Raw genomic sequence first — 16570 nt, forward strand, 5'->3', positions numbered from 1 at the left:
TTAGAGACGAGCGGGGAGAGACTCGGCTAAGGCACTACTAGCTAGAGTAATGTGCCTTAGCGAGTATACTCGCTCACCTCTAGTTTATATCCTTTGGTATTGATTTGTTTCTTTGGTGTTCATTTAACCTTTAACTGTGTACGTGGAGTCTCACAGACCCCTCCCCATTCTAGACTTCCAAGAATTGCGTACTTCCCCGCTCCCCCTGTGATCGAATGGCTCAGTAGCTTTTGTTTTAGTTGTGAAAAGACCAGTACGAGAGGAGGTTGTGTCGTCAATTAAGACTGAAAAGTTCCTATAGTTCGTTATTATGTAACATTACTAAAATATATAAATAAAGTTGATTATTTCTACATGGTTTTTAATTATTTATGACCTGAAAATTAATAAAAACAAGTTATTGTAAACATCCAGTTCATTATTGAGAATAGTCAACTACAATATATAGGTCTGTGGGACCCCACATCCACGGAAGTGTAACAAATAAATCACGTCCACAGTTGAAGGTTAAAGATGTTGTTTCAACTGTATAACTCTGTCTCTAGAACTAGTCACCCAGCAGTCCAACTACTAAAACCCTAGTGACCAGCAAGTATAGCGTTTCATGCTACTCCTTTAGATGTAGAGGAACAGAGAGGAAAGCTAGAGCTCTGGCACAACTTAAGTCGGAGAGGTACTGAGAGCCATAAATGCCAGTATAAGAACCAGCAGGTAACACATTTGAGCTGAGACACCTGACAGAGTCATCTGAATGCTGATAGTCTTCAAATCCTCCTCGCTGGCCACCATTGATATCATTACTGTAGTGGCTCAATGGCCACAACAGGGTCATGGCATGACAGCCGCCATCTGGAAACGGACTTGTGGTACAACGTTAGTCCGAGCCACATTATAACACTTTTAGGGTCGTATGTATTTTATCTCTTAGGATTCCCCCATCATTGCAGAGGGTTCCTTGGAAGTCATGTGGAGAATCCTTTAGATGTTTTGTGCTTTCCCTGGTTGGTCAATCTACTATAGTAGGGGGTATAAATATTCCAAACCCTGCTCCTGCTGAGTGCTGGTTATTCATCTCATGTTGAAGTTGCTCTGGATCATATTTCCCTGGGTATGAGGTGTAACTTCTGCCATAACTTCAGTTGTATCTACTGTATTTCCATCTGTTTACAGGCACTCCCTGTTTCCACCTAGGGACAGTGCAGGTGGCCGAGCTTTGGGATGTAGGGTCGTTCTTATCGGGGTGATTGCCCCACTTTAGACAGGGGTTTTCCCTCTTCTAGCTGATATGGCTAGATTTCCCTCTTGGTTGTGTCTGATGGTGGCTTTAGTGTTATACATAGAACTAACTGGTGTTTTTGTCCTATGCAAACACTGCCTTGCATCCATTCCGGGTATGGTGCTTTAATGCTTAGTGCAAACTTAACAAATACCTTACTATTAGACTGATGTGTTGATCTACTTAAAGACAGACTTTCTAGCTGTATGATGAAGAGATGTTTCACTTCAAAACACGTTACATGCTGGTTCTAGTAAAGCTTTTACTTCAATATTACTGGCATCTACGGCTCTCAGTACCTCACTGACATAAGATGTGCCTGGGCTTGAGCAATTCTCTCTGCTCCTCCATGCTCGTTGACTCTATACCACACAACCTACTGTTGATTAGCATCACTAGGTCTGCAGGTCCTTGTCAAATCCTTTTACCTTGAAGCGCCACACACCCGTGCTCTTCATAATCATCCCTCACACGGGGCTTTGCTCACTTGCTTACATTTTTTCTAAATACTTCCAACCCATTCAGATATGACTTAGCATTCTGATTGATAGAAGGGGGGTCTTGAATAGAAAACTTGACAGTTTGACATCCATATGCTCCAGTAGGACATATTATATTTCTCAAGGAAGGTATTCTACCTTTAAGCTATTCACAATTTAAAAGCTTAGACAGTCAGAGAGGGACATCTTATTCATTGACAATCTGGCCATAGACAACATATTTTACATGAACTGTTGCATTTCTATGACCAGCTTGAAATCTGGTCGGATATCTGGTGGGGTTTTTGCATTCTCCCTATCTAATACAGAGCAGCACAAGGACTTTGTAAATGTGCAGTATTCTTGTCCAAGGTACTGAAACTTACATGCAGGTTTCTTAAAGGAGACTGCAGGTTCTGTTACATCGTGGAAGGCAGTCATACAGCAAACCATTTTCAAGTTGATTAAAAAGTACATTATGATTTACTATGATACATGCATATGTAAAAATAGTGTTTTTATTTAGTTTGTATTGTGTTTTAGGTAAACTAGAACTAACACCTGAAGATCCAAGGTGGATTGGCGCATGGTGGGCTGGTTTTCTGCTCTGCGGTGCCTTACTCTTCTTTTCTTCTCTTCTGATGTTCGGATTTCCTCAGTCGCTCTCTATGTGCAAGGATAATTCTGAGGAGAGTGAGCAAACGATGCTACCCGACTACGAGAGACCGAAACCAAGCAATGGTGCTCTGATGCATTCCGCTGAATCAGAAGGAACATCCTGCTTTCAGCAGCTCAGAGGTAACCACATATAATTATCCGATTTAGCTTTCATGCAGCCCAATACAACACTATAGTTTTACCATGTGAAGATCATTGTCCATTATGATATCAAGAAAGAGCCAGTACAAAGTCAAAATCATACTTATTTCCAAGTCAGTTCAGGTCTAATAAGGCAAAATACTCTGTACTCATGTAAACCTACTCTAATAAATAATATACAGTATAGTAGAACATATGTACTGTCTTAATGGTATATCCAGTCTTTGCGGGTTTCGGTTCAGAATCCTGTGAACCATGAGACTAAAAGGCCATTTCTGTAAAGGTTTGGGCATGGTATTGCTGTTTTTTTTGTAATTCATTGATCAAACCAGATTATTGTGCATATTAATGTATTACTATTAAAGATGAGTGAACTTTTGAAAAGTTCAGTTTGGCCCTTTAATGAATTTCGCTCAAAAGTTTATTTTGGTCTGAAATAGTTTGAGCTCAACCGCAACTTCATAAAAACCCCTAAAACTAGTATGGAACACTATCTAAGATCCCTGAAACAATGGTGGTTGTGTTGGTCCTAGTTTCAAATCTGACTGAGGATAACATCTGTATGGAGTTTTTCATAGTCCATGCAGATGTTTTCCTTGGTTAGATTTGAACCCAGAACACAGTGCTGCGAGGACCATGTGAAGGACAACCACCACAGTAGTTTTAGGTCTCTTAGACAGTACTGAATACTAGTTTTAGGGGCTTTTATGAACTACTACTTTGGAAGAAATGAACTGCATGAGGCTCAGGCCCATCCACTCTAGAATCACTTTCAGGGCTCCATTTTAACACAGTTAGAGTTTTATTGAGCAAAATATGGCAGAATTTTGTCATAAGTTGGTTGACAAAATACACGATCTGTATAGAATTTATGATGTTTGACTCTTTGAAAAGTGACTATAAATACATCATAAAACGTGCCAAGGTAATGGAGTGTGTTGTAAATTTACACCATCCTTGAGATTATATGAGGATCAAAAATGTACCCAATGTGTTTAGCGCGTTTGGTTGAATTTATCACACTCAAAGCACCGTTTTAATGAATTTGGAGCCATTTGTGCCATTATGCCACAGACTTCAATTTATGCATCTTACAACAGTGTTGATAAATCTTGAGCAATGCAAGGTTCAATCCATGTTTAGACTATGTACCTATGCACAGGGTTTTCTTGTAGCGGAAACACATATATCTGCCTTAGAGCTGAACATCCAAACTGGAGGCTATTTTTTAATCATAACTGTTTGCAAAGTTGCTTCATTTTTTTAGATGGTTTGAAGCAAAGAAAAAATGGTTGCAAAGACAAACCCTTTAAGCTATTCATAGATGTGAATAACCATATGTGTTCTACCATTTTTGTATGTATGCAAATATTCAATCCAGGGGCATAACTATAGAGGATGCAGGGGATGCAGTTGCTCCCAGGCCCAGGAGCCTTGGGGGGCCCATAAGGCCTCTCTTCTCCATATAGGAAGCCCAGTACTATGAATAAAGCATTATAGTTGGAGGCCATGTTCCAGGTTTTGCATTGGGGCCCAGGAGCTTCAAATTACGCCTCTGATTCAATCTTCTGTTGCGTGGGTCATCATAGATGATACTCACAAATGTTGATTATTGTTAGTATTCATCATATCTATAATCGCATCTGGAAAAACGGAGGCCGAGACGACTTCAGGAAATACAGGTGATTTAGGGTCGAGGACGGCAATATCTTACTCCTAAGATAGGACAATTCTGTGGAAATCAGGACATTTTTTTGAAAGATTAAAGTCATGCCCCAGAGAATTCACAACAGATCATGGAGCAGCAAATGAAAACTGGTCTATAGTTGCCTGAGTTCATTTCAGTACACGGCTTGTTCAACCTGTTCCTTTCCCTCTTATAGTACCTATAAAGTGCATTGAACTTGTCAGATGAGTTAGTGTAATACTGATTAGTCAAGTAAGTTAAAATAGCCAAAAACATGTAAGCTATGAAACTATAATAGAGGTGAGCAAAACTGAAAATGTATGTTTGCTGATTTAACTATTAGGAGACTTTCCATTTTGGAACAATATCCATGATTCCAAAAAACATTAGGTTCTAGCGAACAGCTAATTGCAACTGCTTTAACTCCTGGAACCACAGCAATCAATGAATATTGATGGGGCAGTTGCATTCTGCCATACTTTTCTTGCAAAATGTACAGTAGTATATATGGCTGAGCAAAGACTACTATAGTGAGAGTCACCCTAAGGGCTTTTTCAGATGGCCATTTTTTTCAGTTAGTGTGCTGTGATGGATTCCACAAATGGCACATGGATCCATAATAGCCATTGAGGCTATGCATGCAGGCGATTTTATATTTTAAAAAATCACAGCATGTTCTATTCTCATCTGTTTTCATGGATGAGAATAGGACATGCACTGTTGGACACCCGTGAGCATCAGGCAACACACAGATGGTGGCCATGTGCCGCCTGATATTTTTTCCATCCAATTTGTATGGGTGTAACAAAGGTCTGCCCTTTTGAATAATCCTTAACTGTTTTGTTTTCTGTTATTCTCTCTATGATGTCCATATGCTTTAATCCATGTAGGCTGAGAACCACTTTAAGACAATGAAGATTGAAACAGGGTTCCATTATATTTTAACATCCATTGATTTATATGGTGGAATTATGATTCCATGGGGTGCGTGTCCAAGACCAGTATCAGATGGCTTAGAGGAGAAAATCTGCTTCCACACTGGCCAAGAAAGGTGGAACAACATCCAGGAGAGCATATAAAAGCTTCATGAAACCCCTTCCATCGTAAGCCTTTTTTTGGGACTTCTTGGTGGAGCCGCCTATACCCTGACAACAGGCACGGCCTCACCCGCCAAAACTTGGCATTTGCCAGCAGACGAAAAAAAGAACAAGTCCATCAAAAGGAAACCCTTCAACAATGGCTAGAGTCCCTTTTGTTTATGATGTCTTCTTCTCCCTCCAGACATACTTTGCAAAGGATAGTAGATATTTGGCCTGGGCTTATCGATATAGTGGTGCATAAAACTACTATATATATTATGGCAAAGCTAAATAAGGGTTACACCCTCTTAGCCAAACAATTGTGAGATGACGCAGAGTGGTCAATCCCCCTATGTAATCAAGGGAGTTAATGGAGAACCGATATATGATTCTCTGAACATTTCTACACAATTTTATGACTATTTTTCTAAATTATATTCCCTCTCAGAGAAGCTACTTAGTGACCCTGATCTCCAATGGACTATGTTATCATGGTTCCTAGCTTCCTGCTATCTCCCTTTACTACCTAGGGAAGCTCTCAACTTGCTTAATGGTCCTATTGCGGAGGATTAAATATCAGAAGTTTTCAAGCCCTTGCCAAATAATAAGGCTCCAGGGCCTCGTGGGCTATCATATCTGTACTATAAAACCTGTAGTGAGCAGCTCATCCTTCATCTTCTGGCAGGATCTCTGATCTTTTATACACTTTTATATTACACTAAATCCAAAACCTGGAAGAGTTGCATGCAGTGTGCCAGCTATGGGCCGATAACTTTTCTGAATACCAACCTTAAGCTTTTAAACTAAGATCCTTGCTAACCGTTTGTCATGCTGGCTGCCGCACTTGGTTTATAAGTAGAGATGAGCGAACGTACTCGTCCGAGCTTGATAGTCGTTCGAGTATTAGCGTGTTCGAGATGCTCGTTACTAGAGGCGAGCACCATGCGATGTTCGAGTTACTTTCACTTTCATCTCTGAGTCGTTAGCGTGCTTTTCTGGCCAATAGAAAGACAGGGAAGGCATTACAACTTCTCCCTGTGACGTTCACGCCCTATACCACCCCCCTGCAGTGAGTGGCTGGCGAGATCAGGTGTCACCCGAGTATATAAATCGGCCCCCCCCCCCCCCCCCCGCGGCTCGCCACAGATGCATTCTGACATAGTTCAGGGAAAGTGCTGTCTTGCTGGAGTTGCTATAGGGAGAGTGTTAGGAGTTATTTTAGGCTTCAAGAACCCCAACGGTCCTTCTTAGGGCCACATCTGACCGTGTGCAGTACTGTTGAGGTTGCTTTTTGCAGTGTTGCACTTTTTTTTTTGCATATCGGCCGTGCAGAGCATTGCGTCCAGAGCATTGCATCCTGCAGTAATTTTACATAGTCCAGGGCCAGTAGTGGTGAGGCAGGGACAGTGAAAGACATATACAGTCTATATAGGCAGTGGGCTTTTCCAAAAAAATTTGGGAAAAAAAATCTATTTGGGCTGCCTGTGACCATCCTCAGTGTACTGCGTCTCTGCTGGGGGTAGTTGTCCTAATTCATACGCAGCCAGCTAAGTGTTACAGCAGGCTTGCGCAAAATTCTTTCCTGGCTCTGCGTTGCCTCTTACATCACCGCTGTATTCCTGTCCAGAGTGAAACAGTCTGCAGTAATTTTACATTGTCCAGGGCACTGCAATGGGATACATTTATGTACAGCCGGTGGGTTCCAGGGAGCCACCCATGCTGTGGGTGCACACGGAATTCCCATTGCGGAGTTGTACCTGCCTGTGACTATTTATAAAAAACCGCAGTCTGACTGGGGCATGCAGGCACCTTGACAGAATGAATAGTGTGTGGCACATAGGTTCCCCATTGCTATGCCCACGTGTGCAGCTCCTGATGGCGGTGGCACAGGATTATATTTCTCATTGCTTCTGTACAGCATTGTGGGCTATCGTCCTGCCCCTTTTAAAGAGGGTCGCTGCCTAGCCGTGCCAACCCTCTGCAGTGTGTGCCTGCGGTTCCTCGTCATGGCAGACGCACTTATAAATAGACATGAGGGTGGTGTGGCATGAGGGCAGCTGAAGGCTGCGCAGGGACACTTTGGTGTGCGCTGTGGACACTGGGTCGTGCGGGGAGGGGGGGTTGGGCAGCATGTAACCCAGGAGAAGTGGCAGCGGAGTGTCATGCAGGCAGTGATTGTGCTTTGTTGGAGGTAGTGTGGTGCTTACCTAAGGTATGCCTTGCTAATGAGGGTTTTTCAGAAGTAAAAATTGTTGGGAGGGGGGTGGGCCCACTGTTGCCGCTATTGTGGCTTAATAGTGGGACCTGGGAACTTGAGATGCAGCCCAACATGTAGCCCCTCGCCTGCCCTATCCGTTGCTGTGTCATTCCCATCACTTTCTTGAATTGCCCAGATTTTCACAAATGGAAACCTTAGCGAGCATCGGCGATATACAAAAATGCTCGAGTCACCCATTGACTTCAATGGGGTTCGTAACTCGAAACGAACCCTCGAGCATCGCGAAAAGTTCATCTCGAGTAACGAGCACCCGAGCATTTTGGTGCTCGCTCATCTCTATTTATAAGGATTAGGTGGGTTTTGTCCTTTGTAGGCAAGGAGGACACAATATGAGAAGAGCAATTGATCTTATAGATGTCCTCAATAAGTGATGGCTTGGCTTTACCTCTTAGTTTTAATATATAAGGTCTTTGATCACCTTGGCTGGCCCTTTGTCTTAAATGACGGTGGCCTTTGGTATCTTTGGGCTTTTCTTAAATGCATTGCAGAGCCTTTACTCCCACCCATCAGCATCTATCAAGCATCCACATACTACCTCGAGCCAAATAAACAGCATAGAATCTCTAAGGGTACTTTACTTGCTAGTAGGTGATGAGGGAGCCAGGCAGTCCCTGATATTGTGAAGTATTATTGGGCAGCCCAGATTCGGAGAATACCAGTGTGGTCTGCCCCTAAGATTTTTCTAGCGAAACGGAGCGCTATATGTATATTCTTGCTGTTTCAAATTAATTTTAAGTGTTCGAGCTGCTCAAAGAATCAGGTCACACAGCATTTATGTAATCAAACAAATTCCTTTATTTCTCTAGCAGGCATGAGTATTTATAGTTTTCAAACACAGAAGAAACTTAGGTGAAACCTAATTACAATTCACTTGTTATCATTGGTTATTATACTCAGCAAGAGCAGTGATATTAATCTTTGAGGTTGGAATTCCTTCCTCCCAGGTCATACCCTATCTGCCTACTATCCGTTAGTTGGTTTAAGTAAACTTTCTCTCTCATCATGTTAATTATCTCTAAAATCCTTGATTGACATTTATGGCGGCTTAGGGGACATAACAGGTTCCTTTTAAGAGACACATGCCTCTTAATACATTTGGCACATCTGATTGTCATTCATCACCCAAAGAACAGCTATGAGTTGGAATAGATTTTTGGTATAATTTGTCAGTTTTTGGCATAAATACTGATATCTGCCATGCCTCCTTAGCTAAGCTTCGCCCACTTTACGACATTTGCATGAGCCGAGTAAAAATAAAGTCCCGCTTTTTGGGCAAAATAGACTTGTGCCAAAATGTTTTTGTTTTTTTTAAAGCATCATGGAGAAGATAACTGTTGAGATGATTCATTTCACTTTAGTGAAATCACATTGGTTACCTTAACTATATTCTCTTATTTTTCCAAATGTGTTCAGTAATTCACATATTCTCATATGTCTTAGGTCCATTGTAAATTGGACAAAACTAATTTTACTGTATGTGGACTGTACAATATCAGGATTTCAGTAGCTGGAGAATGGGTCATAGCAAAAGATTCCTAGTTAGAGATCAGAGAACTGTTTTTCCACTTTTAAGATTCTTGGGGAAATTTGGGTCATCAAGAAGCTCAAAGAAAACCAACCCTTTTTTGTTTCACTGTTGGTGAACCACAAGTGACATCAGTCAATCAGAAATTCTCCATCAGAGTACATGATGCAGAAGTGCTAAAGCCACTGAAGTGTTGTTCTGATGCAACTTCCAACAAGACTATTGTATGCTTCACAGACTGACCTTAAGCAGCTAGTCTCGGTTAGCACTAAGCAGTTTTATTACAGAATTTAGGCCGGGGCTACATAAAGACTTTTTGTAGAGCAGCTTTCCAATATTAAATGTGGAGTGACAGATGCAGTTAACAGCAGAGCATTCAACTACATGCAACTCACGACATTCCTCTGGCAAAATGTAAGCCACAGCCAGTACCAGTTCCCATAGGCTGCACTGCAAGAATATCTTGCCTAGTGACTGCACTGCAACAACATTGTCCTTAGTCATGAGCGAACTTTTGATAAGTTTGGTTCGCCAAAGTTTTGCAAAAAGTCATAAAAGTTCTGTACAACAACCTTAGAATGTTTTACAGGGGTTTTATGGCTATTATACACCTGTGTTCAGGACTAGTTTTGAGGGAACTGAACTAGTAGAACCTGTTTTGGGTAGAACTTTGCTAAAAGCTGAGTTCAGGTTTGTGTTAAAACAAACGTTTAACGAAGTTTGAACCAAAATACAGTTCTACTGGCTTGGTTCACTCAAAGCTAATCTTGCCTCAAGCTCTGACTGGTGGGTGGAATAGGGGAATTGGAAAATATTGAAATTGGGAGTCAAGTTGGAAACCCAATAGTAACCTTTTAAATCAAGCTAGAGTTTATTTATGCTGAATGGATCTGTAGAGACTATTAACATCCAGAGTCACAAGGACACTGTCTGATTGTAAAGCAGCTGTGATAATTCTCGTTGGTTCTTGAGAAAATGATTGGTGTCAAGGAAAATTGATCTTGTAATGCTAATGAGTGGAGTCAGAATTTTCTCTAAAAGAAACCTGATAGTGAAACACAAGGTAGTTAGCTACAACAAATAATAACATTGAAAGGTAAGTAAACTTTCGATGAACTTCTGAGATGTGATAGTGACATGTCAGAAGTGTTTATTGCTGGGGTCTGGGTGCTGAGAACCCCACTGATTGTTATAACAAAGGAGCAAAACTGCTAAGCCAAGCATTATACTACTTTAGCTGTAATCGTAGAGCTGTGTACAGAGTCGTAGACATTCTATTAAGCACATACACTGCTTGTAGGAGAGCCAATCAGGCACCTTTAAGGAATTAGTGGGGATTTCAGATACTGAACCCCCACCAATCATGAATTTAGCTACACTTTAAAATACAATCACTTGGTGTGTAGTTGATATTATTTCACCCTCTTTCTTGATAATATTTAGAGATGAGCGAACGTACTCGGATAGGCACTACTCGTCCGAGTAATGTGCCTTATCCGAGTACCGCTGTGCTCGTGCTCAAAGATTCGGGACGCGCTGCGGAGCGGGGAGCTGCAGGGGAGAGCGGGGAGGAACGGAGGGGAGATCTTTCTCTCCTTCTCTCCCGGCCGCTCTGCCCCGCTCCCCGCTCCGACTCACCTGTCAGCAGCGGAGCGCCCCGAATCTTTGAGCACGAGTACAGCGGTACTCGGATAAGGCACATTACTCGGACGAGTAGTGCCTATCCGAGTACATTCGCTCATCTCTAATAATATTGCATACAATGTAGCTTTCACAATTAAAAAGCAGTTATAATATGATAATGTGTACGCTGTGGCTTTCTCTCCTGGGGTTCCATCTGAATCACCAAAAATGGTATTTAGATGGAACCATTGACTTTAATTAGTCAAATAGAGACCAAGATTTGCAACTTTTATCTTCATTTAATGAATTAAAGTCAATAATTCTGTCTAGGATTCTGTGTGAATACTGTTTTAAACTATTCAGAGCCCTGGTATGGAACGCCACGGTCTACATAGAAACACAGTGTGAACTTAGTCTTATTTTTACACTGCATATCTTTCTTGTAATGAGACAGCACGACTTCTTGCTTTTGCTTTACATAGTAACCACTTAAATTTGTATTCTTTTTTTTTTTTGAAACTCAAATTTTTATTGAATTTTCAGGGTAACATACACGTTATCAGCAATATTCACATCTCACAAGAATTAACTATTAACGTTGTCCATGTACCCCTGGTTTTTTATTAGGTAAGTTCCCTCCCTCCGTAGGCCGCCCCTGGTGTCTGGCAGCAAATCGAGGGGAGGAAATCGACAGATAACACTTTGAAATATCCCCTGATAAAGTAAGTTGCTAGAAGAAGTAGTCCTAGGACTGGATAACACAATGGGTAGTTATAGAAGCCGATAATAGGGTTAGGACACTAGTGGAGGGTGGGGGGGGGGGAGTTGAAGGAGGGGGGGTTTGGGTGGGGGGTTAGGGGGGCTGGGATGCTGTCATCCGTCCATTCTCTCAGGGACGTTCTCTCCCTTACCTCCCAGTCATCGGAATTCCATGCTCCGGGCCTGATAAGTGTCGCCGCTCAACGCCCGAGGTCCGCTCCCTCGCTCCGGGTCTGTGTGCTATCACCTGTCCCCTCCGCGTCCACCGGGCACTGGGGGGGGGCACCGTCCCGCCTCTCCTGTCGAGGTCTCAGGCCAGGCGGTGATGTTCAGTGGCTTTCCTTCTTTCCTTCTCAGATCTCTCCAGGGGTACCAGGTAAGAATAAAATCCTTCTGGTTTCCCTTTGACCAGCTCGTGATTTCCTCAAGGTTGCATATTAAGTCTTCCTTTCCCTCCACTGGTTAACTGAGGGCGGGGTTTGCTGAAGCCAGTTCAGTGGTATTAATGCTTTGGCCGCGTCAATCAGTTGTGCTACCAGTTTGTTTTTGTGCGGGTGAAAGTGAGATGATGGTTTCCATAGGAAAATCATGTCTGGTGTTAGGGAGAGGCCAGGGGACAGAGCTCTCAAGTCTCTCTCGACCTCCCTCCAGTATCCAGTAATGCCTGAGCATTCCCACCAGATGTGAAGGAAGGAGCCTATCTCTCCTTCACACCTCCAACATCTATTGTGTGGGACTAACTTATAACTAAAGAGCCATTGGGGGGTTTTGTACCACCTGACTAATAATTTATAGTGTCACTCCTGCATGAGGACGCAGGGGGATAGGCCATAAGCCAGGCTCAGTATTAATTTGGTATCCGCTGTGGAAAGCGAAATCCCTAGTTCTTTTTCCCAGGTAATCAAGAAGGTGGGTTTAGCAAGCATAGGGGGCGCTATAAAGCTTTTTCTTATGATAGAGATTTTCTTTGAGCCAGGTGCATTTGTTTTCAAGGTGTTTTCGAAGTGCGTCTTGGGTCTGGTTAATTTGTACTTGCTAAATACTTTTTTAACGTGCGCTTTTTGCAAGAAGGAGAGGGAGTTATTGGGAGCTAGAGTGGTCATGATTTCCTCTGGTGTCTTATGAGCTAGGTTTTGAATGTCTTCTATTTTACTATTTTACTATTTTACTATTTTCAAATTGTATCCAGATGCTCATGGATCCTGGGTCCTGATGGACCTCTACTAGTCTACCAAGCCCTCTGATAGGTGTCAGTGGCGAAGGTTCTGGCGCAAGCGATTCCCTGAATTTATCCCGTCTCGCATGGGCCTCTGAGTAGAGGATTGAACCCTTTTGCTCTATATTGCTCTTTTACCGGGAACCACAAATCCTCCAGAAATGTGTCATTCTGGGAGGCCTTCGCCAGGTTCTGGAGTAACGGGTCTCTAGACGGGTGTGTCAGGTCCGTCCAGTAGCTAAGTTGGATGGCCTGATAATAGTCCTGAATGCTGGGCAAGTCCATCCCCCCCTCTGACCTCCGTTTTGTCATTCAGCTATACGCTAGTCAGGGTCTTTTTTTTTCTCCAGACAAAGCTTGTAAAAAGCGATTTCAGCATTTTAAAGAAAGAGGGGGGTAGGCGGATCGGGATCATACGCAATTTGTAAATGATTATGGGAAAAATGTAAGACTTTAGAACATTTTTGCTCCCGAACCAAGACAGGAGCGGGAGATCGTATAACCTCAATAGAGATTTTATTTGAGGGAGTAGTGGTTGGAAATTATGGAGGTATAGGTCCTCGATCTTTTTAGGGAGCTTCACATCCAGGTAGTCTACCACCGTCTCTGACCATTTGAAGGGTGAACTGGGTCTCAACGACTCGCTTTGTGCCTTCGGGATTGAGATATTGAGTATTGTAGATTTAGCCAAGTTTACCTTGAAGTTTGAAAGAACTCCAAAGTCTTTTAGCATTGAAGTGAGTCTGGGGAGGCCCCTTTCCGGTTTGGTAACCACGATCATTATGTTGTCTGCGAATGCCGCCATTGACATAGTGTGTGAATAGACCCTCAGGCCCCTGATGATTGGGTCCTGTCTTCTCCATTGGAGGAGCAGCTCTATGGTGAGAATAAAGAGCGTGGGGGACAGGGGGCAGCCCTGTCGTGTCCCGTTTCGTATATCAAATGGTGGCGAAAGGGTTTCGTTGATTTTGAGTCTGGCATGAGGTTGTGAGTAGAGGGAGAAAATATCTGCGACAAGGGCAGGAGGGAAGTTAAACCTGAGCAGTACCCTCTCCATAAAGACCCAGTTCACCCTGTCAAACGCCTTTTCAGCGTCAGTGCTGACAAAGGCCTTGGTATTTTGCGGGTTTGTGCATATTTTGCAGCATGGAGGAGTCTTAAGCAGTTCTCTCTTCCCTCTCGCCCCCGAACGAAGCCAGCCTGTTCAGGTGTTATCAAATCTGGAATGTAATCGCTTATTCTCTTTGCCAGGAGTTTGGCCCAAATTTTTACGTCTTGGTTGATGAGCGAGATGGGCCTGTAGCTACTACACTGCTCTGGGTCTTTGCTCTCCTTCAAGATGAGCGTGATGTGCGCCTCCTGTGCTTGTTTAGGAAGTGCTGCACCGCTCAGCAGGGCGTTGAACGTTTCAGTTAGTCTGGGGATTAATTGTTTCTTAAAGGCCCTATAGTAGGTTAGGGAGAGGCCATCCGGCCCTGGGCTTTTGCCGAGAGGGAAAGAGTTTAGAACGTCTTCTATTTCTTTTTCCGTTAAAGTTGTATTCTGACTGAAAAAAATTCCACCAAGATGGCTGAGATCCAGCTGGCAGTACAAATGTTTTTTCACTCAGGACCACCTGATGTCATGAACTCTGTGCTAGCTGACTCCCCCCAGTCTCCTGCTTTCACAGTACATTAGGTGCCAGAGACGGGTCAGGATTCAGGTAGCAGAGAGTTCTTGGTGTCAGGCAGTTGTAAGTGAGGAAACGTAAGACAGTTTTACATAGCCTGTTGTCTTGGGAAATCATGCATGACATGAAGCAATGTCTACCAATAATGTCTATCTACCTTTAATGTAAATTTTATGTTTTATAAGAAAAAAGATTTTTTACAACTGTCTCCTTAAGCATTTGTGCCTTCTGGAATGAGGTAAGTTGGCACAAGGATGCAGTGGTGTAGGAGATGGATTGCTAAGCAACTTTCAGATGATAAAATGGGTTCAACAAAGTAGTGGAAGGTAACACAACAAAGTTTGAAGTGGTCGAGCAAAAGGAGAATACTGAACCCCAAGGGCCGCTGAATATTGTGACCGTTATATACACCTAGATTCTGACTGCGGAAGCTGAGCCATAGTCTACTACTCTACGAAGTGTACACTCAAGCAACTGGAGACCTCCAAGAGCCATTTTGAGCAGAAAAAAAGTGTCTGAAACTATACTTCTGTCATACTGGCCCTGTGTCAACTGTTCTAAAAAGATATTTGCTGGTGCTCTTGTTTGCCATGTGCCCGAATAATGAGTTTTGAGGGAATTGTCAAGCCATGTGGGTCTGCCTGTAATGAAGTACCAAGATACTGTAGGATTCACAGTAACCCATGTGACTGGACCTTTGCAAGACATTTCCCAATAACTGTCCCATTTAAAGTCCCATTAAAAGTAGAAATACACCAAGCCCTGAGGCCTCCCCCATGGTTAGACTAGACCAACACTGACCAGAGATTCCCCTTGCCTTGAAAGCCTCTTCATAAAAATAATTGTACTGCTGGCCAGCGTTTTAGGAGCAGGGATCTGATGAATGGGTCAGTGGTAGAGATGAGCGAGCACCAAAATGCTGGCACGTTACAGCAGAAAGTGCTAATGCGGGGAGGGGTCAAAATGGGGAGGGGTCGAACACGGCGTGGTACTCGCTTGAGTAACGAGCACCATTGAGTATGCTAATACTCGAACGAGCATCAAGCTCGGACGACCATGTTCGCTCAACTCTAGTCAGTAGGAACTTAGAATTGCCAAATTTCTCTCCAAAAAAAATATTAGCGAATGTAAAAAAATGGGCATGGTTTTGGGAGTGTGGCGTAATAGAGAGCGAGATTTGACAGGTATTTCTTCTATATCAGCACATAATCCACATCTAAAGCTATCCTACATACATGTCTGTATCTGCTCTATGTACACTGCAGAATTTTTACTGATGCTGGTCTCCCAATAAAAAAAAACTGGACAAGTCCTCCAGTGGGCAGTCCAATGCTATTAATGTTTGATTCCTGCATGGATAAAAGTTATATGCTACATTCGAGCAGGGTGCAAGTATGGTGCCCCTCACGGTCGCTCCCAACATGACCAAGTTGTAAATAATATCCACCAATATGGACATATTTTAAAACACCAAAAGCTGGGGAACATAAAATACAACAAAAAAAAATAATAAAAATATGGGGATGAGAACGCCTTCCCTAACCAACCTTGGTGTGGCAGACCCTGCCCAAAAGCTGGGCGATCGCCCCAATAGAGGCGACCCCATGTCAGGAACCTAGGGGGCCTAGTCCATCCCTACATGGAGGATAGGGAAGATGTATAATACAGATGGAAAGAGCAGTACATGCAAAACAGTATTTGGCAGAAGTGAATAAATAACGACAGTTTCCTTAACACCAAACACCTTAGGCAGGACAATAACCAGAACCCAAGTAGAGGCGGGCACGGAAAATATACAAATCCAATATGGCTTATTGGTCGGCTAAGGGAAACACCTACCTTTTGTCCATTCAGTCCATACACAACAGGAGATGTTGTAGTAGGGTTGTTAAGAAGGACATATTATACACTGAGCCCACAGACGTATTTCCAAAAGATGACACCTCAGAGACTTCTGCAGTCATAGGAAGAAGGCAGCACAGATGTCTGACATTTTTAAGTTCATGTGAGTCCTCCACACAGGAAAATGCAGTCCATGGACAGCTTCTGGCCACGTGGGCCGGGACTAATGTGACATCACCCTGGTTCTACCTTCCTATGACGGCAAGTTTAAACATTTGTGTATCTCAGGTGTTAGTTGCCTCTTGTAGTAAACTAGTG

The 16570-nt window shown here is 43.0% G+C and overlaps 1 protein-coding gene across 1 annotated transcript in view; it reads left to right on the plus strand.

Annotated features, from left to right (window-relative positions):
- The window catches only part of SLCO3A1 (solute carrier organic anion transporter family member 3A1), a 321797-nt gene that overhangs the window by 223396 nt on the left and 81831 nt on the right, over positions 1 to 16570 (plus strand). The window contains exon 4 of the mRNA XM_066589985.1: positions 2299 to 2553. Coding sequence (XP_066446082.1) covers positions 2299 to 2553 — 255 coding nt within the window. The remainder of the gene's footprint in view (positions 1 to 2298; positions 2554 to 16570) is intronic.

The sequence above is a fragment of the Eleutherodactylus coqui genome, chromosome 2 (genome assembly GCF_035609145.1).
Source record: "Eleutherodactylus coqui strain aEleCoq1 chromosome 2, aEleCoq1.hap1, whole genome shotgun sequence".
Taxonomy (NCBI): Eukaryota; Metazoa; Chordata; class Amphibia; order Anura; family Eleutherodactylidae; genus Eleutherodactylus; species Eleutherodactylus coqui.